The sequence below is a fragment of the Muscardinus avellanarius genome, assembly GCF_963383645.1.
Source record: "Muscardinus avellanarius genome assembly, chromosome: 18".
NCBI lineage: Eukaryota > Metazoa > Chordata > Mammalia > Rodentia > Gliridae > Muscardinus > Muscardinus avellanarius.
The window spans coordinates 27,990,375-28,018,135 of record NC_137804.1 but is presented as its reverse complement, the minus strand read 5'-3'; the positions used below and the strand labels follow the sequence as shown (position 1 = coordinate 28,018,135).

The window sequence follows — 27,761 nt, the reverse complement described above, 5'->3', positions numbered from 1 at the left end:
TGGTGATTAACTTTGATACATTTGTTTATGTACCTCCCGCATTTTAAAGAGGCTCCATCCTCCCCTATTCCATACCCTCTGATTGGTCACCTTAATTGCTTCACTATAGGGCCCTTTCTATAGTTCGACCTCTTCCTGTTGCCCCTTTCCTCCTAGTTATTGCTGATTAGGGGAAGCATCTGTTTTGTTTTTTTTTTCCTGCGATATTTCTCTGTGCATGCTGCATTGTAAGTACCAATCCCACTCTTGACAGCCCCAGTAGTGGCCTGGCTACCTGGTGGACTGATCCAGACCTCGCTGGCTCATCAGCGGCCTTGCCTCACGGGAGGCCCCGATTCTGGTCTTGCTGGCCCCAACACCAGCCTAATCCCTCACTTGGATCCGATCTCAGCCTCGGTGGCCCCAGCACCGGCCTAGCCTCAAGGCAGGCTCCGATCCCGGCCTCGGAGGCCCCATTAGCGACATTGCCTTCTGGCAGGCTCCGATGCCGGCCGCTGGCCCCGGCATCGGCCTAACCCCTTGGCAGGCTCCAATCAAGGCCTTGGAGGCCCCAGTAACAGCCTTGCCTCACGGCAGGCTCTGATCCCGGCCTCGCTGGCCCTAGCACCGGCCTACCTCCTCGGCAGGCTCCAATCCCAGCCTCGGAGGCTCCAGCACCAGCCTTGCCTCACGGCAAGCTCTGATCCCAGCCTGCTGGCCCTGGCACCGGCCTCACCCCTCGACAGGCTCCAATCCGCGCACCCTCTTTGCCCAGCCATTTGTCCCCCGTTCTCGAGGGTGTGTGGTGGTAGCATTCTGCCTCTGGGGTTGTTACTTCAAAGGATCCAGGTGCAATGCATCAGATCTCTGCCTCCCCTGAGTACTGGCCACTGCCATTGCCACTGCCTCCACCATTTCAAATCTTTCCCAAGCTTTTTTTCCCACTCTGAATGTTGTCCAGTGTTCCTAAGCACACGCGACGGTAGCATTCGACATTTGGTGTAATTTCTCCAAAAAAATAAGGTTGGTAGGATCCAATTTCTTCTTCTCCTGAATACAAGTCTCCACCGCCACCGTGGAGACTGCTTTCAACACCGCCTTTCTCCTTTGTCTCTGCTAACCTCTCTCCTTACAGGTGATGGTCAAGATCCTTAACAATATAGAGAAGAAGCAGTCCTCCTTCACGGGGAATTTTTCCAAAAGTTCCAGTTCATTTGGATAAGTTTTGTTTGCATCTCCAGTATCCTGGCATCCGTATCAGCCTTCTTGACCCCTCTTCGATATTTTTTTTCTTTTTCTTTTTCTTTTTTTTTTTTTTTTTTTTAATAAGAGAAGACAGTATGTGTGGTTTGAGGAGGTAGTGGGATCAGGCACTCAGTAGCACTGTGACGTGGCCCGGTTTTCCCAGCCTGCTCTGTACTCCTCCGCCTGGGGCCCAGATCTCTGGGCCCTGGCTCTTCCAGGGGTCCGGCGTGCTCCACCCGACCCCTGCCCGGGGCCCAGGAGGGTCTTATGACCGGGCCCAGTCTCTCCAGGGATCTGGCGTGCTCTGTGTGATCCCGCCCGCGACCCAGAGTCCTGTGACCTGGGCCCTGGCTCTTCTGGGGTCCGGTGTGCCCCGCCCGACCCCTGCCTGGGACCCCCATATAAATATATTTTTAATAAATGGGATTAAACTGCATATAGCATTTTGAAACCTACTTTGTTTATTTAATGATATCTTAATTATAATTAACTGTTGTGGCTTCATGAAATCTTATGAATATTTATACTATAATGTCTTATCTTTCCATGATACATTTATATTTTTTACAATTTTCTCTAGTATGAACAATACTGCAACATATATCATTTAATTTAAATTTTGTTTTATTATATTATTTTTTCTTTTGGTTTATTTCTTAGAAGTGGAATTGCTGTGTCAAAAGTTATACACATTTGAATATTTACTAGATACGACAAAGTTACTTTCGGAAAGTTTCTACTAATTTGAATTTCCACCAATAACAAAGCTATTTCCCAACATCCTTACTGTCATTAAAACATTTGCAATTTGATTACAAAAAAAACAAACATCCCCAAATTCATATTTGTATTTGTGCTTAAACGCAACGCTGCACATTTTGTTCCCTCGTCTTTTGTTTGCATTTGTTGCTATGGGTATTTCTTCTTCTGTGATCTGCTGGTCCATGTCCTCTGCCCTGCTGTGGTGTTTTCATGTCAGAGGGTAGCATTTAAGAAAATGAGTTTTGAAATTCCACATGCTTAGAAGCGTCCAGTAGCTGCTACTTAACTGCTTTGTGACCTAGGATAGGTTCTTACTGTTTCTAAATCTTAGTTTGTTCAACTATTTACCCATTCAACACAGTCATTCACCCATTCAACACAGTCATTCTGTGTACAGCACCTGCCCTGGGGCCAGTGCTCACCAGCCTTACATTTGGTGGTCATTTGGTTGCTGTCTTTCTCCCTGTGTGTGTGTGTGTGTGTGTGTGTGTGTGTGTGTTACTGAGATTGAACTCAGGAGAGTTTTACTTCTGAGCTACAACCTGAGTCCTATTTTATTTTTTATTTTGAAACAGGTTCTCCCTAAGTTGCAGAAGGCTTCACTAAGTTTGTAAGGCTGGCCACAAACCTGTGATGCTTCTATTCAGCCTCCCAAGTACTGGGATTACAAGTGTGCACCACCATACCTGGCTTAATCCCTGTATTTCTTTTAGCATTTTCTTATTTCACATATTGTAAGTTAATATCCCCCCTTAGCCTCTATTTATGCCTTTCAATTGCCTGCAATAACCACATTGATTTATCTGACAAATCTTTGTGGATATCTGTAATTGTTAGGTACTGGATTAGGAACTCGTGATACAGTAATGATTAATTTGATCTTATATCCCAATTATGAAACGTGTGTGTGTGTGTGTGTGTGTGTGTGTGTGTGTGTGTGTAACAGAACAAAAGCAGGTGACAAATAAATTAACCAAACGTAAATTATACCAAGCAGTAAGCATAAAACCAGTAGGGGTTAAGACAAGAATAAAAGTGTAATTATTATTGTTGAGATGAGAAAGGAAGGCCTTTTGGAAGAGAAAAGTATTATGGGATATAAAGGAAGATGCCATAGTAACATATTTTAGCGAAGCATGGATGGTATATACAAAAGCCCTGTGTCGGGAAAGAACTTCTGGTGTTAGAAGGATTGGATAAAAGCCAACTGGGGAAGGAGGAGGCAAGTTGGAATGTGGCATTGGGGTAGAGTAGAGGTTGCCATCTGGGGTGGGATTGTTGAATAGACCAAGGGTAAGAAGTGAAAATCACCAGTTGTATTTGGCAAGATGTTTCCAAATAAGCCATTTCTGTGTAGGACTACTTTTAACACTGGTTTTCATTAGAACTTATCCAGTTCCCTGAAAGAGTGTGTTCCTACACTGGGGCAGATTCTCTGCTTCCTCCCTTTGATGCTGTAGGATACCAGAGCTATGCTCAAATTTAATCCTACAGAAAAAGCTCCAATTTCTCAGCAAGTCACGTTTCAAATAGGAGATGTTAAAGTTCCTACAGCAACCAGGGCAGCCAGCTTTGACCAATCTCTAGGCTCCCAACTATGGGAAACATTTAAAAGAAGTTAACCCAATTATAGCACACAATGCTCATCTTTCCCTTCTCTTAATCCTCATTAAAATCCTGACCCCAGAAAAGCAACAAACAAAACCAATAGGGTAAGGAAACATGACGGAGACCAACTCTCAAGATCAAGGACTTTATTCTAGGATATGCTTTTCAGTTAAGACACTTTGCTTTTCTTGATTTTCACTTCTCTGATTAGTTTGCTGTCTCCACTAGGACCTTTTACCACCATCCTGGTGCATTTTACCGAAGTTCTTTTTTCATAGATTTTCTCCTATGAGATCAAGATTCTTTTGTCCTCAAATGTTTATTTCACAGTAAAGGAAGCTTAGAGAAGGAACAGGATGTCTTTGCAATTACAGAATCCTTCTTATCAGTTGGGTAAGCATTGATCCCAAAGTTGCATGAATTATATTTAAAAAAACTAAGTCATTTGAGTCAAGGAATGAGTGCAGTAGTGAGACAGTACTAGAAGATGACACGCTGAGATCCTACCACAAGCTCCTCAGTCTGAGAGGAAAACAGGTGTGTGTCCCCAATGCATGTTACAAAGTTAGAACAAAAATAGTACCAAGAATTCAGAGGAATCTTTAATCAGTGAATTTTGAGAGGTCAGGAATAGCCAATAACAGTATCATCGACTCTCCTCTCATATCTCTGTGCCTTTCTCATTCTATAAATGTATTTCAAGAATTTACAACTTCCAAAGGGGCAGAGACCATAAAATTTTTTTGCTCCAATATATCTCAGACATCTGAGAGGATGTTTGGATTAGAACAGGTATCCATATGTTATGGTTTAGGTTTGGAATGTCACCCCAAAAGTTCTGTGTTGAAAGCGTGATCTTCAATGCAGGAAGGAAAGTTAAGAGGTGGAGTGTGACTGGGGGAAGTGAATCAGTGGGGTATGGCCTTCAAGACTATATCTGCTCCTGGTCGGTCTGTCTGTCTGTCTGTCTCTCTCTCTCTCTCTCTCTCTCTCTCTCTCTCTCTCTCTGTCTCTCTCTCTCTCCTTCTCTCTCTCTCCCCTTCCTGCCAACATGAGTCGAGTGGCTTTTCCTCTGCCATGTTCTACCCCTGCAATATCTGCCTTGGAGTCAGCCTCCTACAGACTGAACCTCTGAAATCAAGAGTCAAAGTAAACTTTTTCTTCTCTAAGTTGTTCTTATTAAGTGTTTTGATCACAGCAATGAAAAACTAACTAAATACCAATTAATATCTAATTAGATAGAAGGATACCTGGGAGGACAGGCAAATGAAAACATCAACTAGAGAAGATAATGCAAATAGAGGTCAATAGGAAGGGGAGAAAGGGAGCCATAAAACACCTGATCTGCTTTTGGGGTGTTTGAGCCTTCTGCTTGGGTCAGTTTTCCAATTCAAGAGGGAACCTTGTATAGCTGCAAGACTCATAGTCTGCAAGATTAAAACAGAACAGTTACTTAGGATGGAATATAAATCTCACTGATTGAAGGTAAGAAGTAATATTCCCCCTGGAATTTCTCAAAAAGAAGACCATGGTCCCTCCAAACCCTCAGGAACTTTGACCTATTTTCTGCTTCATCCACCTGAGGCTGCTGCTCACTGATCATAGTAGTGGCTCTTTACAATATACCCTCGTTCAGGAGGATATGCTCCCATAGCGAGTGCCGAGGGCCTTGAAAGACACCCCCTAGAGGGAGCAGAGGTTGGCAGATGGATAATGAGCATGTTAGATTGCCAAAAACCCTCAAGTGATTCTAATGCACAAGATCTCCCTGCCCCTCCACAAGGAGCTATGTCCTTACCTACCTGGCCTGTTGGGGTGTCACAGATAAAATAGCACACTGTCTTCAACAATATCCTTGCAGTTGTCTGACAAGTCCTTGACTTTTCTTACTGACAGTAAGTCCCAGAAGGTGGCAGGTGAGGTGACAGCAGAAACTGCTCTTCTGAACTAATTCATAGTGACAGAGAGGATTGGCTGGGAAAATAAAAATGGCAGGAACCTTGGGAGAAAGCAACCATGCTATCTTAGAATTCACAATAGCTGTTGTTGATTTTAAGGGTCTTGACAATTATTTGGGCAGAATTACAAACTCCTAAATCTCAGACCTATACTCTGCTGCCCTGCTCATCCCTTGAGGTGGTACACAACCCCGATGGGAAAATTGTCAAGACTCCATTTGTGTCCAAGGCCAAATTTGTCTTGGTCCTGTACCCTGATCTGGGAAGCAAAGTGGACAAACTTATGGAGAGAACATTATACAGGGTGATCCACCCAAATTTTATCTTTGAGATTCACTCCTCCAAAGCTTTCTGTGTTTCAGCCTTTCTTTCTTTAGGGCTCAGACAAGGAGCAGCTGTAGAGAACTCCTCTTGGGAAAAAGTTTCCTTCTTATAGCACAAATCCCCCCAGTCCTTGTGGATTCTTTTTTATTTTACGTAGTCCGTTTAATGACAGTTCTTCCCTTTGAATTCTATGACATTAAACAATTCAAAGATAAGAAAAATGAGAATAAGATAGGTCAAGTAACATGCCCAGTACCACTGCTCATTTGGGAAAGACACAGGTTCTAAAAATAGGTGCATCTAATTCTCAGTCCTGTTTTGTAAACCTACCTTCCACTAAACTGTCCACTCAGTTGTCTCTGTTTCTCACAAAACAGTCCACTGTTACCACGTGTAGGGGCAGAGAAGAGATGGCCACTGAAAATTCCTGGGAATAGCATTGTCACACTACTGCATTAAGATGTGATCTTTTCCCTACTAAAATAGCCAGTTATTTTTTAATATTTTTATGCAGCCATTTTAATTTATTTTGTATTGGTGTATTGTAGTCATACATCTTGATACAATTAAGGGTTTAGAGGCATACATGCACAAAACACACAGCACTCGCTGAGCCCTCCCCCAGGTTCCACCCCAGTACCTTTTAGTCCCACCGTCCTGTACCTCAGCACAGTCATTGGCTTTGATAAGTTTGTGTGTGTACATCATGTCCATTGAGATGTTTCCCTCTTCAGGTCTTCCTCCTCCCTTTCATCTCCCTCAGCTAAGTACCTGCCTGAACTCTACTATGGTTTATCCTTTGTCAGGAGTCCCTCCTGTGTCCCAATTTTTCCATGGCTCCCACATATGACAGAGAACATTCAATTCTTCATTTTTTGTGACTGACTAACCTCACTTAATGTAATCCCTAGTTGCATTAATTTCTCTGCATGCAAATGACGTAATTTTGTTCTTCTTTATGGCTGAGTAAAATTCCATTGTGTATATATCCCATAATTTTGTAATCCATTCATTAGTTTAGGGACATCTTGGCTGTTTCCATAGCTTGGCTATTATGAATTGTGTAGCCATAAACATAGATATGTGTGCATTACTTTGGTAGTCTGGTTTTAATTCTTTTGGGCAGAGTCCCAGGAGTAGTATAGCTGAGTCATATGGTAGGCTAATTCCCCTTCTTATGAAGATCTTCCATGTTACTTTTCAAAGTGGTTGCAATTATTTGCAATCCCATCAACTGTGTGTCAAAGTTCCTAATTCTCCACATCCTTGCCAGAATTTATTATTGTTTGTGCTTTTAATGATTGCCATTCTAATTGTGGTTGGGTGAAATCTCAGGGTAGATTTGATTTGCTTGTCTGTGATTGCTAGTGATGCAGACCATTTTTATATATTTATTGTCTACTTGTATTTCTTCTCTTGTGAATTGTCTGTTTAGTTCACTTGCCCATTTTTTATTAGGTTTTTTTGATGGTGAGCTTCTTGAGCATGGAAGATTTTTCTACCTTTTAAGATCTTCTTCAATTTCTTTTTTTTTAATGTTTTATCATTTTCATTGCAGAGGTTTTTACCTCCTTGTTTAGGTTTACTCCTAAGTATTTTATTGTTCTTGAGGTGATTGTGAGTGGAAATATTTGGATCTAGACTTTGCATGGCTTCCATTTATAATCAAGGATGGACATTTGGAAGAAACATAAGACTAATCATCCACCAATGGTAAGCCTTAAGTAAGAAACCAGTTTTTCTGGTCTCAAACTATGAAGCAGTAATAACAAAGACCATATATATTTTATACTTCTATTTATTTTTGTCACTGAGCTTTGATAAAAAAAATAGGGAGTAGAGCACAGAGAAGATAAATTAGCTAATTAATAATATATCAGTAGAGAAAACTGGGAAATTATTAAAATTAAGTTAGTAATTAAGAAAGGAGCTCTAATGCTAATATCAATGTGTCCCATAATGACCTGTCTTGGCCTCCAAATTTTGCAAAAAAGAAATGGAGAAAAGTTGGTAACTAACTTTTGTTGAGAATCTAGTACATGCCAGGTGCTGAGTCAGGCAGAGCTGCCTCCTCCTGTCCTCACAACATCTATTATTGTTTTTAGAAAAAGAGTAAGCATAACCCTAATAAATCATTAAGATAATTTCAAAATGTACTGAGCATCATAAAAGAAACAAAGAGTGACCTGGTTGGGGTCACTGAGGCGAAAGGGAGTTGACCATGCAAACTGCGAGGTGAGAAACATTCCAGGTGGTATGGAAAGTGAATGCAGAGACCCTAAAGCCAGAGGGCTTGCAATATTTCTGGATCTGCTAGGGAATCTCAGCTGTGTTTGGGACATGAGGATTCAGTATGTACAAGTGGGATGGGAAGGCATTGGAAGAGTCCAACCAGGTAATGACCAACCAGTGATCCCATGTTTGTTCACAAAGGTAATTGTTGTCATCCCTGTTTGTGGAATGATTAGTTCCACTTTAATTTAATTGAATTTTCTGATCTCTTTTGCTTAATTTTATGGTTTTGTCTATGTGAATTTGTCTTTTTGTTTATAGTGCTGAATCTGTTAGTCTTTTAGGTAGAAGATCCACATGGGAGGGGTGGTGAGGGCACAGCTCAGCGGGCTTAAATGACTCATTAAGATAGCCACACCAAAAATGGCGACTGAGGGACACAGCACCTCTCAGTAGCTGAAGTAAATAAAGTTTAAATACTGAGAAAGCAGTGTCTAAATCAACAAAACAAATACATACCAGGAACCAAAACACATCCTGTACCTCGGCGGAACCCTGAACTTGAACAAGAAGAACAAAGATCGGACACGGGACCTGCTCAGATACAATCTGACCGCGGACCGGAACGCTGAGCCGCGGGCTGCTTTGGCAGCTGTCCAAGGAGCTGCCTGCCCGATATTTCCACGGCAAGATAATCCGGGAATAAAAACGGACTTAGGACCGCATCCTAAGCAGCGAGCAGCACCCACCAGAACTCTGTCTGCCCACCAGCGACCGGATCACATCGGCACAGAGACTCACACGGATTCCTGCACCAAGACAGGTACCTGAGGGCGCCCTAGTAACTGGGGTCCTAGCGTGTGCGGAGTCGCAGTCTCAAACCCCCACCACGGGCTCAAGCCTCAGAGCACTCTCCTCGCGCATCCTGCCTGTCCCCTACTAGTAATCAGTGCCTGTACACTGCCCTCCTAAATTGGAGCCTGCTTCTGTGGCTAACCCCTGCCACCTTGCCAGAGCCTACCCTCCAGGCTGCAAAAGCACTGGGAGACCCGGAAATCTCCTTGGGGCACCCCCAGCCTCTACGTCCCGCGGGACGCAGAGACCATTGCTGGACACCGCACACTGGACCCTTGAGCACCTACCCTGCACCCCTGGCCCACCGCGGGGTATTCCCAACCTCCTGGTAGCCAGATGCTTAGTTCTAAGTGAGAACACAGCTCAATACACCTTGGAAGAACATACCAGCAGCAATAGACAGCTGCACCCACTCTCACTAGGGTCCAGTATTAACAGGGCATCCAGCCTGCACTCTTGGAATAGGCAGAGCTCTGGCAGTAAGTGTGGCCACCCAGGAACCAGCATTCATTTGCCCAGGGCACATCTTGGGACCACACCTGGCTAGCCCAGCTGGAATTTCCAGAGACACAAGAAAATCCATCGGGCCACAAAATCTGCTCAGGACCTCAGGGGGAAGTGCCAATTACACTTTAGTCACTCTCCACCCCTGCTGTAGGGAAGCACAGGCTGGAGGCGAGGGTGGTGAGTGCAGATGTGCTGACCACAGGTTAGAATTTCGCAGAATCTGTGAACTGTACAGAATCAAATAACAGTGAAACCAGACACCCGGACACATAAACCTAAAGCAGCTAAAGGAGAAAAAGGTGTCCAAACACCCAGAGTGACTTAAGAAGATAAAAATAGAGTACAAAGAAAACTAAGAGACATTGGACGGTATCCTGAAAGCTACCAAGCAATCAGATACACACATATTATATGGACCTGACCCCATATGCGTAAATAAGTAGGACTGTTTGTTTTACTTTTAATGTGGATGTTATGTTTTCTTTTGCTTTTAAAGTGCTTTTGTTTTAGTATGGTTATTGCTGTTTTCTTTTTTTTTCTTTTTTTTTCTTCTTTTAATCCAAACTTCTCTTACTTTAACTTGTTGTTTTATATATATATACATTGGATAGTTTGCCTTATTTTTTTATTTCACACGGCTGCTAGTTCCTTTTATTTTATTCCTCTTCCTTTTTCCTCTTTCTTCCCTTTTCCTTCCTTTTCTTTCATTCTCCTCCTTTGATTGGTTTACCTTCCTTTTTCTTGGATTACATAATAGTCTTGGTATCTTGAGGGGATTCTTTTTTTTTTTTTTTTTTTTTTTTTTTTATGTCTGTCTGCTCCTACCAGCATCCCTATTTACAAACCTTCCCACACTAACCTACATACATTTCTCCCCCAAAACTTTTCCCCATAATATACCTCATGGTTTAAAACTCAAAGTATTTTTTATATCCATAACTACTCTACTAACAACAAGAGTCCTAGTAGTTAACTCTCTCTCATTCATAGCAAGTTATTACTTTATCATACTTAAAGTCCTTCTCAACCTAACATATCCTCCACCTAATCTGACTCCTTTACCCATCACCCCAGCTCCTCCCACATCACCCACTTTCAACACTGGAAAGGCTCTGCTGACTGGCCGATACTCCTAAACTCCTAATATTAAGATTTGACTAAACACATTACTCACGAACGATGGGTAGAAATCAGAAAAACAGGACAGAGAACACTATAAATATGAGAACCAGGAGTTATGAAGAGACAGCAGAAATCACGAATACTGACCTACTAGAAATGCAAGAAGGGGAGTTCAGAATCTTATTGTTCAATATGATGAAAGGTTTTAAAACAAGTATAGAGGAGGTTAAAGGTGAAATAGAAACACTAAAAAAGAATCAGAATGAGGTCTGGAATGAAATGAAAGAGGCAATAAGTGAAATGAAGACAGCAATAGAAAGAAACTCTGGAAGATTAGATGAAATGGAAAACAGAATATCAATATTAGAAGACAGTACATCCCAAACCGAAAACACAGTCAGCGATATACAGAAATCTTTACAGCAACAAAACCTAAACATCCAGCAATTATGGGATAATATGAAGCGCCCTAATTTACGGATAATAGGCATTGAGGAAGGGATAGAGGTACAGACCAAGGGCATATGTAATATCTTCAAGGAAATAATCTCAGAGAATTTTCCAAATATGGAAAGAGACTTGAATCTTCAAGTACAGGAGGCATACAGAACTCCACTGAGACAGGACCAAAGAAAAACCACTCCACGCCACATAATAACCAAATTGACCAGCATAGAGGCCAAGGAAGGAATCTTAAAAGCAGTGAGAACAAAAGGACAGGTGACATATAGAGGCAAAACAATAAGAATCACCCCAGACTATACAACCCAGGTCAGGAATGCTAGGAGAGACTGGTATGACGTGATTCAGACCCTGGAAGAACATAACTTCCAGCCCAAATTAATCTACCCAGCAAAACTACTATTCAAGATCAATGGGGAAGTCAAAGTCTTTCAGGATAAACAGAATCTCAAAAAATTCATGAATTCAAAGCCAACACTAGAGAAAATTCTTAAAGAAATAAATCATAAGGAAGAAAAAAGAAGCAGACTCCAGAATCAGAGAAGCGAGGAAGTTAATAAGTGGGCCATTTAAGTAAAGAAGAAAGATCACAACACCCAAGAGTAGACAGAACACAAAATGGCAGAAAACAAAAAGCATATTTCAATAATATCACTTAATGTCAAAGGACTTAACTCACCAATCAAAAGACATAGACTGGCAATGTGGATTAGGAAACATAATCCAAACATATGCTGTCTGCAAGAAACTCACCTCACAGCCAAAGACATTCACAGGTTGAAGGTGAAAGGATGGAAAAAGATATACCATGCCACCAGTGACCGAAAAAGAGCAGGGGTAGCAACCCTGATATCCAACAAAACAGACTTTAAAATAAAACACATCAAAAGAGACAAATCAGGGCACTTCCTTTTATTAAAAGGAACAATACACCAAGAAGATATAATGATAGTAAATATTTATGCCCCAAATGTGGGTGCAACCACATTCGTAAAACAAACCCTTCTGGACATAAGATCCCAAGTAGACCCAAATACAATAATTCTGGGAGACTTTAATACGCCTCTCACACCACTGGATCGATCTTCGAGGCAAAAGATGAGTAAAGATGCTTTAGAACTAAAGGAAACCATAAACCAAATGGACCTAATAGACGTTTTCAGAGTATTTCAACCAGGAACTACAGAATACACTTTCTTCTCAGCAGCCCATGGAACCTTCTCCAAAATAGATCACATCCTGGGACACAAAGAAAATACCAGCAAATTCAAAAAATGTAATATAATCCCATGCATCTTTTCAGACCACAATGGAATAAAAGTAGAAATCAACAACAGGAAACTCGAAAGAAAGTATTCAAATTCATGGAGAATGAATGATACACTACTAAATGACGAATGGGTAAGAGCAGAAATTAGGGAAGAAATAAAGAAATTTATGGAAACAAACGAAAACAGAGACACAACCCACCAAAACCTATGGGACACCATGAAGGCAGTACTAAGAGGAAAGTTTATCGCATTGAGTGCCCACATAAAAAGGATGGAGAACCACCAAGTAAAGAACCTAATGAAACAACTCAAGGATCTAGAAATTCTGCAACAATCCATTCCCAAAGCCAGCAGAAGACGAGAAATCATCAAAATTAGAGCAGAAATAAATGAAATAGAGAACAAAAAAACAATTCAAAAAATCAATAAAACAAAAAGTTGGTTCTTTGAAAAGATTAATAGAATTGATAAACCCCTGGCCAACCTAACCAAAAGAAAAAGAGAATCAACTCAAATTACCAAAATTAGAAATGAAAAAGGAGATATCACCACTGATAGTGAAGAAATTCAAAACATTATCAGAAACTACTTTAAAAATTTATACTCCAATAGATTTGAAAACCTGGATGAAATTGACAGATTTCTAAACACAGTTAACCTTCCTACACTCAACCAAGAGGACATAGCAAGCCTAAACCAACCAATAACAACCAAAGAAATAGAAACGGCAATAAAAATTCTTCCACCAAAGAAAAGCCCAGGCCCAGATGGGTTCCCAGCTGAATTCTACAAAACCTTCAGTGAACAACTAATACCAATACTTCATAACACGTTCCGGGAAATTGAAAGAGATGGAACTCTTCCAAATTCCTTCTATGAGGCCAGTATCACATTAATCCCCAAACCAAATAAAGATACCTCAAGAAAGGAAAACTACAGACCAATATCCTTAATGAACATAGATGCAAAAATTCTAAACAAAATACTAGCTATACGCATTCAAAACTATATCAAGAGAATAATTCATCACGACCAAGTCGGTTTCATCCCAGAAAAACAAGGCTGGTTCAACATACGCAAATCAATACATGTTATTCACCACATAAATAGAACCAAGAACAAAAACCACATCATCATAGCAATAGATGCTGAAAAAGCATTCGACAAAATCCAACACCCATTTATGTTAAAAACACTGCAAAAAATTGGGATAGAAGGAAAGTACTTCAACATCATCAAGGCAATATACTGCAAACCCAAAGCCAACATTATATTGAATGGGGAAAAACTGCAAGAATTTCCGCTACAGTCAGGAACAAGACAAGGATGCCCACTTTCACCTCTCCTTTTCAATATAGTCCTTGAGACTCTTGCTGCAGCAATCAGACAAGAGAAGGAAATCAAAGGAATCCACATAGGAAGAGAGGAAGTGAAATTATCCTTATTCGCAGATGACATGATCCTTTACCTGGAAGACCCAAAGAACTCAACCAAAAGACTTCTGGAGCTGATCGACAAATTCGGCAAAGTCGCAGGTTACAAAATCAACCTAAAGAAATCAGTGGCCTTTCTTTATGCCAACAACGAATCCACAATGAAGGAAACAAAAACAACAATTCCATTCACTATAACCTCAAAACCAATAAAATACCTAGGAATAAACCTAACCCAAGATGTAAAAGACCTCTACAACAAAAACTATAAAACATTAAAAAAAGAAATAGAAGAAGACCTTGGAAGATGGAAAGATCTCCCGTGCTCATGGATAGGCAGAATAAATATCATCAAAATGGCCATTCTGCCAAAACTGATCTATAGGTTCAATGCAATTCCCATTAAAATACCAGTGACATTCTTCAGAGACCTAGAAAAATCAATCATGAACTTCATATGGAGAAAGAAAAGACCTAGAATAGCCAAAGCAATTCTCAATAACAAGAAACACGCAGGAGGCATTACAATCCCAGACTTCAAACTATACTATAGAGCAATAGTAGTAAAAACAGCATGGTACTGGCACAAAAACAGATATACTGACCAGTGGATTAGAATAGAAGATACAGAAACAAACCCACACATCTTTAGTCAATTAATCTTTGACAAAGGGGCCAAACACATACGCTGGAGAAAAGACAGCCTTTTCAACAAGTGGTGCTGGGAGAACTGGCTAGCCATTTGTAAAAAGATGAAGCTAAACCCCTATATCTCACCTAACACAGGAATCAACTCAAGATGGATCAAAGACTTAGAAATTAGACCTGAGACGGTGAAGTTAGTAGAGGAGAACATAGGTTCAACACTACAACATATTGGCACAGGCAGTAACTTTCTCAACAAAACCTCCAAAGCTCAGGAAATTAAAGCAAGAATAAACAAGTGGGATAACATTAAACTAAAAAGTTTCTTCTCATCAAAGGAAACTATCAATAACCTAAAGAGGAAGCCTACAGAATGGGAAAGGATCTTTACCAGCCACCATTCTGATAGGGGGCTAATATCCAGAGTATACAAAGAGCTCAAAAGGCTCTACACCAACAAAACAAACAACCCAATCAAGAAATGGGCAAATGAACTAAATAGACACTTCACAAAAGAAGAGATACAAAGGGCTAATAGATACATGAAAAGATGTTCTTCATCACTGGCCATCAGGGAGATGCAAATCAAAACTACACTGAGATTCCATCTAACCCCAGTGAGAGTAGCAAGCATAAAGAAATCAAACAACAAATGCTGGCGAGGATGTGGGGAAAGAGGAACTCTTTTACACTGTTGGTGGGAGTGCAAACTAGTTCAGCCACTATGGAGATCTGTGTGGAGATTCCTAAGAAAGGTGGGAATAGATCCACCATATGATCCAGCTATACCACTCCTGGGTATCTTTCCAAAAGGGTTGAATTCAGAGAAATACAGCAACATATGCATACCTATGTTCATAGCAGCACAATTTGTAATAGCCAAAATATGGATCCAACCCAGATCACCATCAACAGATGAATGGATAGCAAAACTGTGGGAAATACACACAATGGAATTCTATTCAGCCATAAAGAAGAACAAAATTTTATCATTTGCAAGAAGATGGAAAGCCCTGGAAAGCATCATGTTAAGTGAGATCAGCCAAGCACAGAAGGAGAAGATACACATGTTTCCTCTAATATGCCCAAACTAGAAAACACAAAGGATACCAGTAGGACCCCAGATATTAGAGGGGAAATACTAGCTAAGTTTTAATGGAAAGATAGGAGAGGAGAAAGGCCGATCTTGATTAAGGAGCATCTTCACCTGAACATGTGTAAAATTATGAATAAGACATGGTTAACCTGGCCAACCATTGGTGGGGGGGGGGAGAAAACGGGGGCGGGGGGAGAGGGCACCAAATATAGTGTAAATGTATACTATTTATGTTCAATAAAAAAAATTGTTAAAAAAAAAAAAAAAAAAAAAAAAAAGATAGCCACACCAGCAAAGGTGGCATTGGACCTACCCATAACCCTGCTCTATGACTGCTGGTTGTTCCAAGTGTGCCTAGAATTTGTCTAATCACAGATGGCAAGGCATGTAGACAGAGCAAAAATTGTCATAAAGAAAGAATTTTATTGTGCTCATAGTTTTCCAGAAGCAGGAGGCATGCCAGACCATGCAGGGCCACACAGTAAAGGCAGAAGCAAGATGAATGGGCAGGAAGACAGGAAATTGAGGATCTAAATCCTTTATTGTGGTTTCCAAGGGAAGGAAGAAGTAAAGAAGGACAAGCAGGCTCAGAATTAGATAGTCTGGCAGGCACTGGGCCAGGGTTGTCTCTGATTAGGGTAGGTAGATAATGGCCTTTGAATGTAGAGCCTCATACAAAGACTGGCTGAGGGTGTGTACTATGAACTGATTGGATTTTGTATCTCAAAGTTGCTCTTCTAGACAAGTTGTTTACTCTCAAGGAATTAGCTAACCCTAGAGAGGTAATCTGTCCAAGGTCAGAAAGCAAGGTCCCAGAGCATTAAAAATAAAGAAAATAAGCCAGTCATGATAGTGCCACACCTGTAATCCCAGTACCTGGGAGGCTAAGACTGGAGGATTGTAGGTTCAAGACCAGCTTCAGCCATTTAGTGAGACTCTTAGCAACCTAGGAGACATTGTTTCAAAATGAAACATTTTTTTTTTAAAGCTGACAGTGTAGCTTTGAAGTAGAATACCCCTGCCTTTAGCCCCTAGTCCACCCTCCCCCCCACACACATTATACAGAAAGTAAAAAGCCATAGTTAATATGCTGGGTTTTCCTCTTGAATAGAATTAGGGAAGCTGGTAGTCTAATAGATTATATCACATATTCTTTATGGTGCTTATGGCTTGACTTCTTAACAGCATTGGCCCTGGGTGACCAAGAGACATCTGTCTCCTTCCCTTTGACAGAATATGTGGCCACAAAAGTAAACTTTCATCTCCCTGGCCAAGGAACTACAAATGACAGTTTTTTTCAGAATTGGGATATTTTTCATATCACACATGAGGTTCTAGGAATTTGTGCTTGGGAGGAAAGATATTATTACACAGACTCTTAGAGCATCCCCCAAATGACAGTTCATTTTTCATAATGATCTATGATATTCATTGGTTGAAACTTTATTACTTTTGTAATTTAATTCAATTTATCCCATTTTCTTGCTGCTCAGGGTAGCTTTACCTTAGCTGTCTCTCTCATCCTTTTTTTATTAGGAGCATGATGTCTTCTAGATCAGAGTAGCCTGCTCAATATAATTGTTTCCTGGGGAGTCAAACCCTCTCCGAGCCCATCTCTGTTCTCATGCCATTTTACTGGAGATAAATATTGGCAGTGATTTATGAAGCATTTTTGTGAATAATCAGGTGCCAGCCTTCATCTTCTACTTAGAGATTAAAGATTTTATGCTTTCATGTACCAGAAAGTATAGGAATAGGAAATAAGAATAAAAGTTGGTTAGGAACATCTTTTGTCAGGATACAGAATAAGAATATATTCAATAGCACTGAAATTACTCTAAGATATGGAGACATTAAGAAACCTCTTTCTAAAGCTGAAGTCATTCAAATTTTGAGAAAATGTTGGGGGTATTTTAGGGAATAACTGAGTTGGTCATTGAGTTTAAAAGACATGAGCAGATGAGAAGTCAGGAAGGTGATTCCATGTGACAAATGTCAAGGCTTTCTTCCTCTCTGATGAATTAAACTTTAGAACCTATGAATGTGGGCATCCATAGGTACTAGAGATTCTTGTAGAAAATGTCAATAACCCATTTTGTATGTATAAATTTCACATTTTTAAAGGTGTGAATAATGGACTTGTAGTCAAATTGTATTTTAAAATATGAAATTTTTTATTTTGTTTTTTAGAAGCATAGATTACATATGTATAAGCTCCTAAGGACTCTGTTCCCATTGGTTTTCCAGCATCTGGGGACAGGTGGAAGTAACTGTAACTTAAGTGAGCAACTGCAGGTGGAATGATCCAATTCAGAGCCAATAAGCACTGGAGACAGATCTGCCCTTTCTTTGGGATAGAAGAAAGTGCACTGAGCCAATCCTGTTTGCCAAGTGCGGCTGGTGCCTGATATCCTTGCCTCCTTAGACTGACACAAGCTTCTATAAAAATGTCATCTTGAACCAGCTCTGCTCTTTTTTTTAACCACCCACTGAACTATAAATTTCTTGATGCTTAGCCTCAATTCTTAGTAACTTATAGAAATAGCTTTCTGTGAAATGGCTCCGTAGAATTCTAAATTCCCATTTTCTCCTTGCTCAGGCCTCATCTTCTGAGTAGTATGTTAGCAAAATGTTGGAGTTAGACCACCTGTGTTAGAAACCCAACACAGCTACTTAAAAACTAGTAAGTACCTAGGCGATCTTAATATGAATGTCTGGAGGCTGGGTGCCAGGACTGCATCTCATAACCTACAGTTCAAGGCCCCTGGTGATGCTTTTGTACAGTGAAGTCTGAGAACCCTCACTTTCCCTAGCCAGAGCCACTGTTATCTCTCACCTGAAGTACTGCAATGGCTTCCTCCTAGTCTCCCTGTTTTAACTCTCATCTCTCTATGACTTGACTACATTGGAATCTTCTCTTCTCAGAGAAATTAAAATTTGGGCCCTGCCTCCAGAGGCTCTTATGTAATTTTTCCTGGATGGAACCTAGATGACCAGAATTGTAAGAATATCAGGAAGATCTAGTGGGCAGCAGGACTGTGTTTCCCAATACAGTCAGAACAGCCCTTTCATATTATGAGTCAGCTCCTGCCAAACTTCTGCTCAGTCTCTTCTGTAGTTCTGCTCTTGCTGAAAAAAGTATGTTCTTTCTCATACTTTAACAGTGGCCCACTGCATGGAATCCAGCATCTACTTCTTCAAGATCAGTCCCTGAGCCTCTCCTAAATTAGTCTACTCCATGCACCCAGGGTTTTCATGTCAAGCATCCCATCTCAAAGACCTGTATCTTTTGTTTCCTTTACCCAAAAGCTTCCCCAGTAGCCATGTGGTTTGTTCGTTCCCTCTTCCTTACCGCTTATCTGTCTAGATTCCTGCTCAAATATTACTTTATAAGGAAGTACTTCCTTTCTTCTTCTAAAACAGTAGCCCCTATCACTCTGTTATGGTTTTATTCTGGAAAATACCCCAAACTTCATGTGTTAGGCAATACAGCAACATTCAGCAGTGAAATAGTTAAATCATGAGAGCTCTAATCTTATCAGTGGGTTAATCCATTGATTGATTGACATTTTGAATGGATTTATTGTGTAGCAGCTGTAGGCAGGTGGAGTGTACCTGGAAGAAATAGGTGACTGGAGAGCATGGCTTTGGGAACTCTATCTGCTCCCATCCCTTCCTCTCTTTTTGCTTCCTGGTTGCCATGAGCTCAGCAGCCTCCCTCTGCCACAGCTTACTACTGTGATGTCTCTGCCTTGTAGCCAGCCTACCATGAACTAAACCCCTGAAGCCATGAGCCACATAAATCTTTCCTCTTCTAAGTTGTTCTTGTCAGGTACTTTGGTCACATGAATGGAAAGCTGACCAACACACACTCCACCATTTTTACCTGTATTTGTGGTCTTCATAATCCTTCAATACTACAAATGAACATTGCACATGAATTTGCCATTCATTCCTATTTCACTCCCAAGAACATGTAAAGTCCATGAAGACAAAGCTTGTGTTGTACTCATGGAACGATCCTTTCTGTATAGTAGGTGCTCATAGGACATGTGACAGATGTTGAACTAATGACTCCTCCCTTCGCTGGCTACCTCCCCTTCCCAGCTGCTGAAAGGCAGCCCTGTGGTCACAGCAGCCTCTTCTCTGGCTGTACAGGTGCTCTGTTATGATCCTACTCCTATCCCTTTCCCTATGCCCATGTTAATGGCTGCAATTTCATCAGCTCAAATTGATGAATTCATCAGCTAATGTGGCAAACTTGTCCTATCTATATTCATTCAAGGTAAGGAGGCACGGTACCCTCTAAGTTTCTGGTGGGGATTGCATCTACATGAGTACGAAGCATAATCTGTTTTTTTTTTTTTTTTTGGTGATTTTACTTTTTCTTTTTTGAAAAACTAGATTGAGGTTTTTGTTTATTTCCTTTGGGAAATTTTATACTAAGTAGATTAAAGTAAGTGACTTTGAACTTTGGAAGTCTACATCTGAACATGTTATTATGCTTAATTAGATTTGTAGAGCATTGAAAGCCCATCCAAACTCTAGTGAGAAATAAAAATGAACTAACAGATTGAAGCAGCTTTTTACCCCTGCCTTTGGGTTGCGTTAATGGGAGCAGTACCTTCTGCGGCTCTGGATGAGGAACAGAAGGCCTAGCTTTCTTGAGTGCATTGGGGGATCCTGATGACTGTCTGGCTTGAACTGGGCTATGGCTCTCACCCATCACTGTCAGTACTGATCACCTGGCTTTCAGGGACTACCCTGATCTATCTTTGTTACGGCTTCTGGCCACATGAGAAAAGCAGTAGGGCTCAAGGTGAATTAGAAAGTTGTTTTGGTGAAAATTCTTAGGGGACACCTCAATTGTTGGCAATAAAATCTATTGGTTACAGAGTGTGTTAGTGAGGGAAACAAGGGGAAATGTGTAATACTCATAGAGGTTTACAGTCTCTGGAATATGCAAGGCCAGGAAAGACTTTGCCTCTATCTCTTTCTGTGTTCCATTTTCACTGCTACATTTATTTGCCCTCTATTCTTACAGAATTATTTGGGAAATCACAGGGTCATTACTTCCTATTCACTTAAAATGAGCTTAAATATGAGAGCAAAATATGAAATATTATACATATTGTAGGACACACCTGTAATCTCAGCCACTCATTAGGCTAAGGTAGGAGGTTAGCATGTTTGAGAGCACCTTAGGGAACTTAGCGAGATACTGTCTCAAAATTAAAAACGACTAGATATGTAGCTTAATGATAGAGTGCCCCAGTTTCAATCTCCAGTACCCTCCAAATACAATTATAAAATATTAAAGTTGTTAAATTGATTTCCAAAATATTTCTTATCTCATTTGACCCACCTTTTAGAAAAAGTAGGATTCTATACAACATGATTTCTTGAAACTGGTCTTTTTCCTATTACCAATTCATACTGGATGAGTACATAGTTACATGGTATTCCACGACATAAATCTACCACACCTTTTTAGCCTGTCAAAAAACATTTAGGATTTAAATATTGACAATTAAAATAAATGAAGATGAACATCTTTTTACTTTTATTATTGTGTATTTGCACAAATATCTAAATATGAAACAGCGCAGTCAGAGACGTGAGTTTTTCAAAATTCCTACCATTTTGTGTCATATTGTTGCCTATTAGTATCCATCATTAGTAATCATGTCCATAACATAAATTCCAAGAAGTAGAATTACTAGGTTTAAAAAATTACAAATATAGCTAGGCATGGTAGCATCCACCTGTGATCCCATTGACTCATGAGGCTGAGACAGGAGAATAGCAAGTTTTAGGACAGCATGGACAATTTAGTGAGACCCTGCTTAAAATCCAAAATGGCCTGGCTATGTAGATCAGTGGTAGAGTGCCCCGGGTTCAATCTCCCATCCCTCCTCTCTCCCCAACAAAAAGAAATTAGAAATATAAAATATTAAAGGCATTGTTAAATTGCTCTCCAAAATAGTTTATACTTTACAGTTTTTAAAGTACACTTTTGTGTTCAGTTGAATGGAGTTATTGTGAAAAATACAAGACATGAACATGGTACTGTTTGATTATGATTATTTTATTGGCGGAGATGAAATAAGACATCCCAATGACCATTCTAATTAATTAAGAAGGTCATCCGCTGAAACCCAAGAAATGGACACAAGTGGAAATATCAAGCATGATTCTGATTTTCTTTACTAAACAATAAATAAAAATTCAAACAAAAAAATTAAATATAATGCCTATAAACCCTTGAGCCTGGTACCTGACTGAGGGATGGTAGTAATTGTAGAAGCTATGGTGGTGGTGATGATAGGGGGTCCTGGTGCTGGTTTTCATTATTTGCTTGTTGTTAGCATAGTCATTCTTGAGCAATCGTGTCTGATATCTGAAGCTTGGCGCAGTCTTGCCAGTTTTCCAAATAAGTTGCCATCTTTTAAATCAGGAATTGTAGGAGTTTTGCCAGTGAGTCAAAGCTTTATTCTGGGGTTTTAGTTGTGCCTCCAAGAGAGAACTTGGTTTACACTAAGGTTCTTCATCTGGACAGCAGAGGAAACTGACACACTCGGCTACCTTTACTCAAAACAAATGGGCTGCATTATCTTGGGTCTTTGCCTACAAAGATAGACTCATGGATGTTTCGTAAGAGCTATCTCTTGTGCTGTCTTGCTTGGCCAAAAGCCAATGAGAATGCAAGTTTTTTTTTTTAATCAGTCTACTGTTTTCCCTTTAAAGAACTGGAAACTATGAAGTAAAATACAAAGACTTATGGAAAAGTGTGGGTCTGCTCTCAAGAGAATAGACTCCAGTCCTGTCTCCCATGTGTGCTGGCCCCAGGTCTTGGAACTGGTTGGGATTGTCTACTGTAATAGAATCAAGCATCTCTAAGAGGTAGAGAGGAGATCCCTGAGTGATACTAAGGTCTCCAAAGACCTCTCTCATTATAAAACTAAGAAAACCTTGATAAAACTAAGAAAATCGCTTTACTGTTTTCCCCTTTATCAGAGATGCTTAGCTGGATAGAGATGGTAGCCAGGCAGGGAAAGTGAATAGTGAGAGCCATTCTTTCTAGGAGTGGTCCATGATAAGTAACTCTTTTTGTCCATTTGAGGCTTAATCTTTACTTATTAATTTTCCCACGAGAAGACAGAATGTCCTAATTAAACACACACATACACACACACACACACACACACACACACACACACACACACCTATACCTTTCAGGGTGGTAGTGCACACCTATAATCCCAGTACTTGGTACTTGAGAGGCTGAGACAAGAGGATCACAGACTCAAAGCCAGTCTCAGTAACGTAACAAGACCTGCAGCAACTTAGTACGACCCTGTTTCAAAGTAAAAAGACCTGAGGGTGTAGCTCAGAGACAGAATGTCCCATGGTTCAACTTCTAGTACTGCAAAAATATCAAAATCTAAAAAATCACACTCTTGATCCCAAATGTGACTCTAGTAGGAATGATGTGGAAAAAGTCTGGAGGAGTGCAGATAGGCAGATCCAGCACCTGCCTGTACAGTCAGGAAGCCCCCTTGCAAAAACTATGGCCAATGAAGTGACTGTTTGATTAGACACAGAAGAAGACAGACTGAGCTTGCATCATAATTATGAGCATTTATTTAAACATCTCCTTAAGTTAGAAGCAAACCATCACCAAAAAACCAGCTTTCATGTCATGATGCCAGATTAGAGGCTATTCATAATTAAAATGAGAGCTTCCATTTTAAAATCCTCTGTAAGATTTCATTTATTTTTATTTATTCATATATTGAGTTGTAATGTTCCAAGTACTGTACTTCATAAGGATCTAGCCAGGTGGAGATATATCCTCTTTTCTCCCTCTATAAAAATATAGTCACATGGAGATGAGCCTCCCAGAACTAACTAGTTAGCACCAACAGTAATAGCAACACTGAACAAGAAGCAGTGGTACTGGACCCATCAGGCTGACTGACTAAGAACCATCAGAGCCGGGTGTGGTGGCGCACGCTTGTAATCCCCACACTTGGGAGGCTGAGACAGGAGGATAGTGTAGGTTCGAAGCCAGCCTCAGCTACTTAGTGAGGCTTTCAGCAACTTAGTGAGACTCTGTTTACAAATAAAATATAAAATAGGGCTTGGAGTATAGCCAAGAGGTAGAAAGTCTTTGGGTTCCACCCCCAGTAACACACACACACACACACACACACACACACACACACACACACGAACCATCAGCTGCAAGGCCTGGGGTGTTGGGCATCCTTCTCTATTACAAAGTCTTTGTTGATCTTGGTTACAAATAAGTGGCCTAAGAGCTGTACCTGGCCTGTCAAAAGAAAGCAATTTGTCTGGACAATGATGTGTTAAATGATAAAAGCATATCATTTTAACTTTGAATGAAAGGGTTTTAACACTTTTATTTATTTATTTTTCCTCCAGCTAGCCATCAAGTACTACTTAGGGAAGTGGGCAGTGTTTTTTTCCAAAGGTTTGTATCCTACACACACACACACACACACACACACACACACACACACACACACACACTGTGAAGGGGAGTAGAAGAAGAAAGCAATAGAACATGAAAATGAGAGCTAAGTTTTTACATGTGTCTTCTCTTATTTGGGAGCCAAAAGCTAGGGAGACTAGAGAGAATCCCTGTCAGCCTCCTGGCCAGACTGTGACTCTTGTCCCAGTTAATTACCTTCTAGAATCAGGCCAGGCACCACAGGTAGTAAGGGAGTGTCTGCGGCCTTGTTCTCCATTGAAGGGAAGCATCAAGGATCTTTCAGTGGCCTTTTATTCCCCAGAGTTTCCTGTGGGAATGAGGAAAGTGGCTGGGGATTTGATCCAGACCTGGCTCTTCCTTGTCCATATGTGGACCAAGCCCAGGTCCCTGGTGCTGCCAGTGTCTCGTTTCAAGTCACTGAAAAACAACTACCACCAGTGCCATATGGCTTAAAAGATCAAAGGCCCCAGCTCTGAATATATTTCTAGCTGACTGTACTTCAAATGTCTTAAATATGTTCCTACAGATGGGAGGCATGGAACATGAAAGAGGTAAGCCACATGTGTGCCAGGCAAGCATCTGATGCATGCGGCAGGGCAAGGCGAGCGCACCGCTCACCCGTGTTTGTCTCCTTTGTCTTCCCTGCAGGTTCGCATCTTTACCTACCTCATTGGACGAGAAGCTGCTTTTGCAGATAATCTCAAGTGGATGGCCTGTGCCAACAAAGGTGGGTCTCCCCAGTGTGCTCTGGACACTGCCCCTTGGAAGTATAGTATAGTAGCAGATACAAGAAGGTAGAGCGCTCTAAGAAAAGGCTGCTGTTTATTTGTAATTAACAATAAGTGTACATATTCATAGGGTACAGTATGATATTTAGGTACATATTCCCAATGTGGAGTGATTGAATCAGAATAATTAGCATATCCTTTACTTCAAATATTAATCACTTATTTAGGGGGGCATTCAAAACCCTCTCTCCTACTGTTTTAAAATATATAATGAATTAAGTATAGTCACTCTACTGTGATACCCAACACTAAAACAATCTACTTCTGTGGTTATATTTTTGAGCCTGTTAAACAAACTTTCTGTATCACTCTTCTACCTTTCAAGACCTCTAATAACTACTATTCTACTTCCCTCCTCTATGAGATCCTCTATCTTCCACATCGAAATGAGAATATATAAGGAGGCTGTGCATGCTAAAATCCTGCGGTCTGGGTGTTTCTAATTATTAACAACTTCTCCCAAGCTGTGTTTGTAAATTTTGAGGATATAGTCAAGTAGAGTGGTTAAGTATATTCCTTCTGCTGATGAGTAGTTGAGTAATAATGGGAATGTGACGGTGGCAGAGACACTCACCATGCACCAAATATCTATGTGTTTTCTCAGGCCCATGGTAGTTAAGTGGGTCCAGACTGTTTCTGTGCAGTAGGTAATAGGAAGACCAACCAGAGTCAGGTTGGACTTAAATGATTCAGTCCTGGGCTGAATCATTTAAGCCTGGCAAAAAGTGTCTGTGCTCTGTTCTGCTGCTGCTGTAAACTCTGAAGTTTCGTGTTCCAGACAGAATAGCCATGAGATTTAGAAGGCTTCACTAGCCTGGGCCCCTGTGGTCACATGGATCAAATGCCTTTCTCTCTAGCCACTGTATCTGCCTGCTCATGTGGAATAGCCAGTATGCATGACAAATAAACATTTGTGTCAAGCCATTCAGATTCCCGGCTTAATATATTCCTATGGCAAAACTACCTTCGTGAATAACATACCTCAGTGCTCTCATTCAAAATGGGATGGTAATAATAGTTACTACTTTGATTTTTCTGAGCTGACAAAATTTGTATGTATTTATGGTATACAACATGATAGTTTGAAATAAGTATACAAGCCGGGTGTGGTGGCACACACTTATAATCCCAGTACCTGGGAACCTGAGACAAGAGGATCATGCAGGTTCAAAACCATCCTCAGCTACTTAGTGAGGCTTTCAGCACCTGAGTGAGACCCTGTTTCCAAATAAAATAAAATATGTATATATTGTGGAGCCAGGTGTGATAGCACACACTTATGATCCCAGTACTTAAAAGGCTGAGACAGGGGGAGTTCAGGTTCAAGCCACCATGCAGTAACTTAGACCTTGTTTCAAAATAAAAAGGCTAAAGCCGGGTATGGTGGTGCATTCCTGTAATCCAGGATGGGAGAATATTTGAAGACATACTCAGAAAATAGTGAGACTCTTATCAACCTAGCGAGACCCTGTTTCAAATAAATTTAAATTAGGGCTGGGGGTGTAACTCAGAGGTAGAATGCCCCTGGCTTCAATCCCTAGTATCACAAAAAATAAATAAAAAGCTGAGGTATAGTTCAGAGAGAAAAAACTCTTGTATTCAATCCCCAGTACCACAAAAATAAAAATTGAAATGTGCATACGTTGTGGAATGGATAAATCAATGTAACTAACATATGTGTCATCTTCTATAACTATCATTTGTTTGTGGTGAGAACACTTAAAATTTATTCTCAGCAATTTTCAAGTTTACAATATATTATTATTAGTTATAGTCTCTATGTTATGCAGTAGATCTCTTTATTATTTTATTATTCCCTTGGTTTGACTAAAATTTTATATTCTGTTCTTCCTTTGCTTCTTAGTGAGTATGAGAATAAATGAAATGCTACTTATTAAATGCACAATTCAATGCTGATCATAACCACTCAACAATCAGTAATAGATGTTTATATTCATATGGTTAATTGATTACTGATCTCTTATGGAGTGTCAGAAACAATGCTCTGAGGACAGAACAGAGCCTCCCAATCTAATAAGGACTTTTTTTCATTTCCTACTGTGTCAGAAACAATGCTCTGAGGACAGAACAGAGCCTCCCAATCTAGTAAGGAATTGTTTCCATTTTCTACTCAACCAAGAAGACAAAGCATGATGGGCAAATAGGCAGTAGAGTCCAAAGTTTTGCAATTTGAATCCAGTCTCCCCCTCTACCAACTGTGTGCAAATTACCAAAGTAGTGATGATGCCTGACTGGGATGCGTGTTGTAGGCATGGAATGAGGCCCCTCAAGTAAAGCTGGTGGCTTGGTGTCTGGCAGTAATTGTCTCCAGTTATTCCCTTCTGCTTTATGACCTGTGGCCCCATTGTATCTTCCTTCTGAGACTAGAGGCTCCATGAAAGAAGCTTTTAACTGACTTCATCTTGAGTCCTCTGACAGAGCCCAGACTCATACCTAACTCAGAAAAGGTGCTCCTTTTATGTCTGAAAATTAAGTAACTTAATTATTGATACTAATAAGGGAAAATATGTTCTGTTGTACAGTAGTTGGTACTAATGGATTTAGGGAATCTGTTCTCGAACTGTCTTCCTGAGCCATCCTTTATCCTTCAAGTTTTAAATTTTGAACTTTTGCAGATGAAAGAGGACACATTGAAAGGTTTGAAGGCCTCTGCTCCAGTTTTGGGGACTTAAAAAAGTTATTTCAGTTCCAAGTAACCAAAATTGCTCCTTGCAATTAAAAGAATGTTTTGGAAAGAGAATGGAGTGACTCATCACCCTGAGTAGTAAGTGAAGCTGGGGTCTCGTGAAGGACCAGAGAGATGTATTTTTTTCCATTTCCTTCTTTATTTTTTTCTCTTCAGACATTGACATTCTTCTTTCCTGTAGATAGACCATACATGAGCATGTGCACAGCCAGAAATGGTTACCCTACACTGTGCATGCCTAATCACCCA

At 40.5% G+C, this 27,761-nt stretch overlaps 1 protein-coding gene across 1 annotated transcript in view; it reads left to right on the top strand.

Annotated features, from left to right (window-relative positions):
• The window catches only part of CACNA2D3 (calcium voltage-gated channel auxiliary subunit alpha2delta 3), a gene marked incomplete at both ends in the record, with an annotated part of 933,053 nt that overhangs the window by 578,314 nt on the left and 326,978 nt on the right, over positions 1-27,761 (top strand). Inside the window, one exon of the mRNA XM_080715370.1 lies at positions 24,666-24,744. Within this exon, the coding sequence (XP_080571496.1) occupies positions 24,666-24,744 (79 nt within the window). The remainder of the gene's footprint in view (positions 1-24,665; positions 24,745-27,761) is intronic.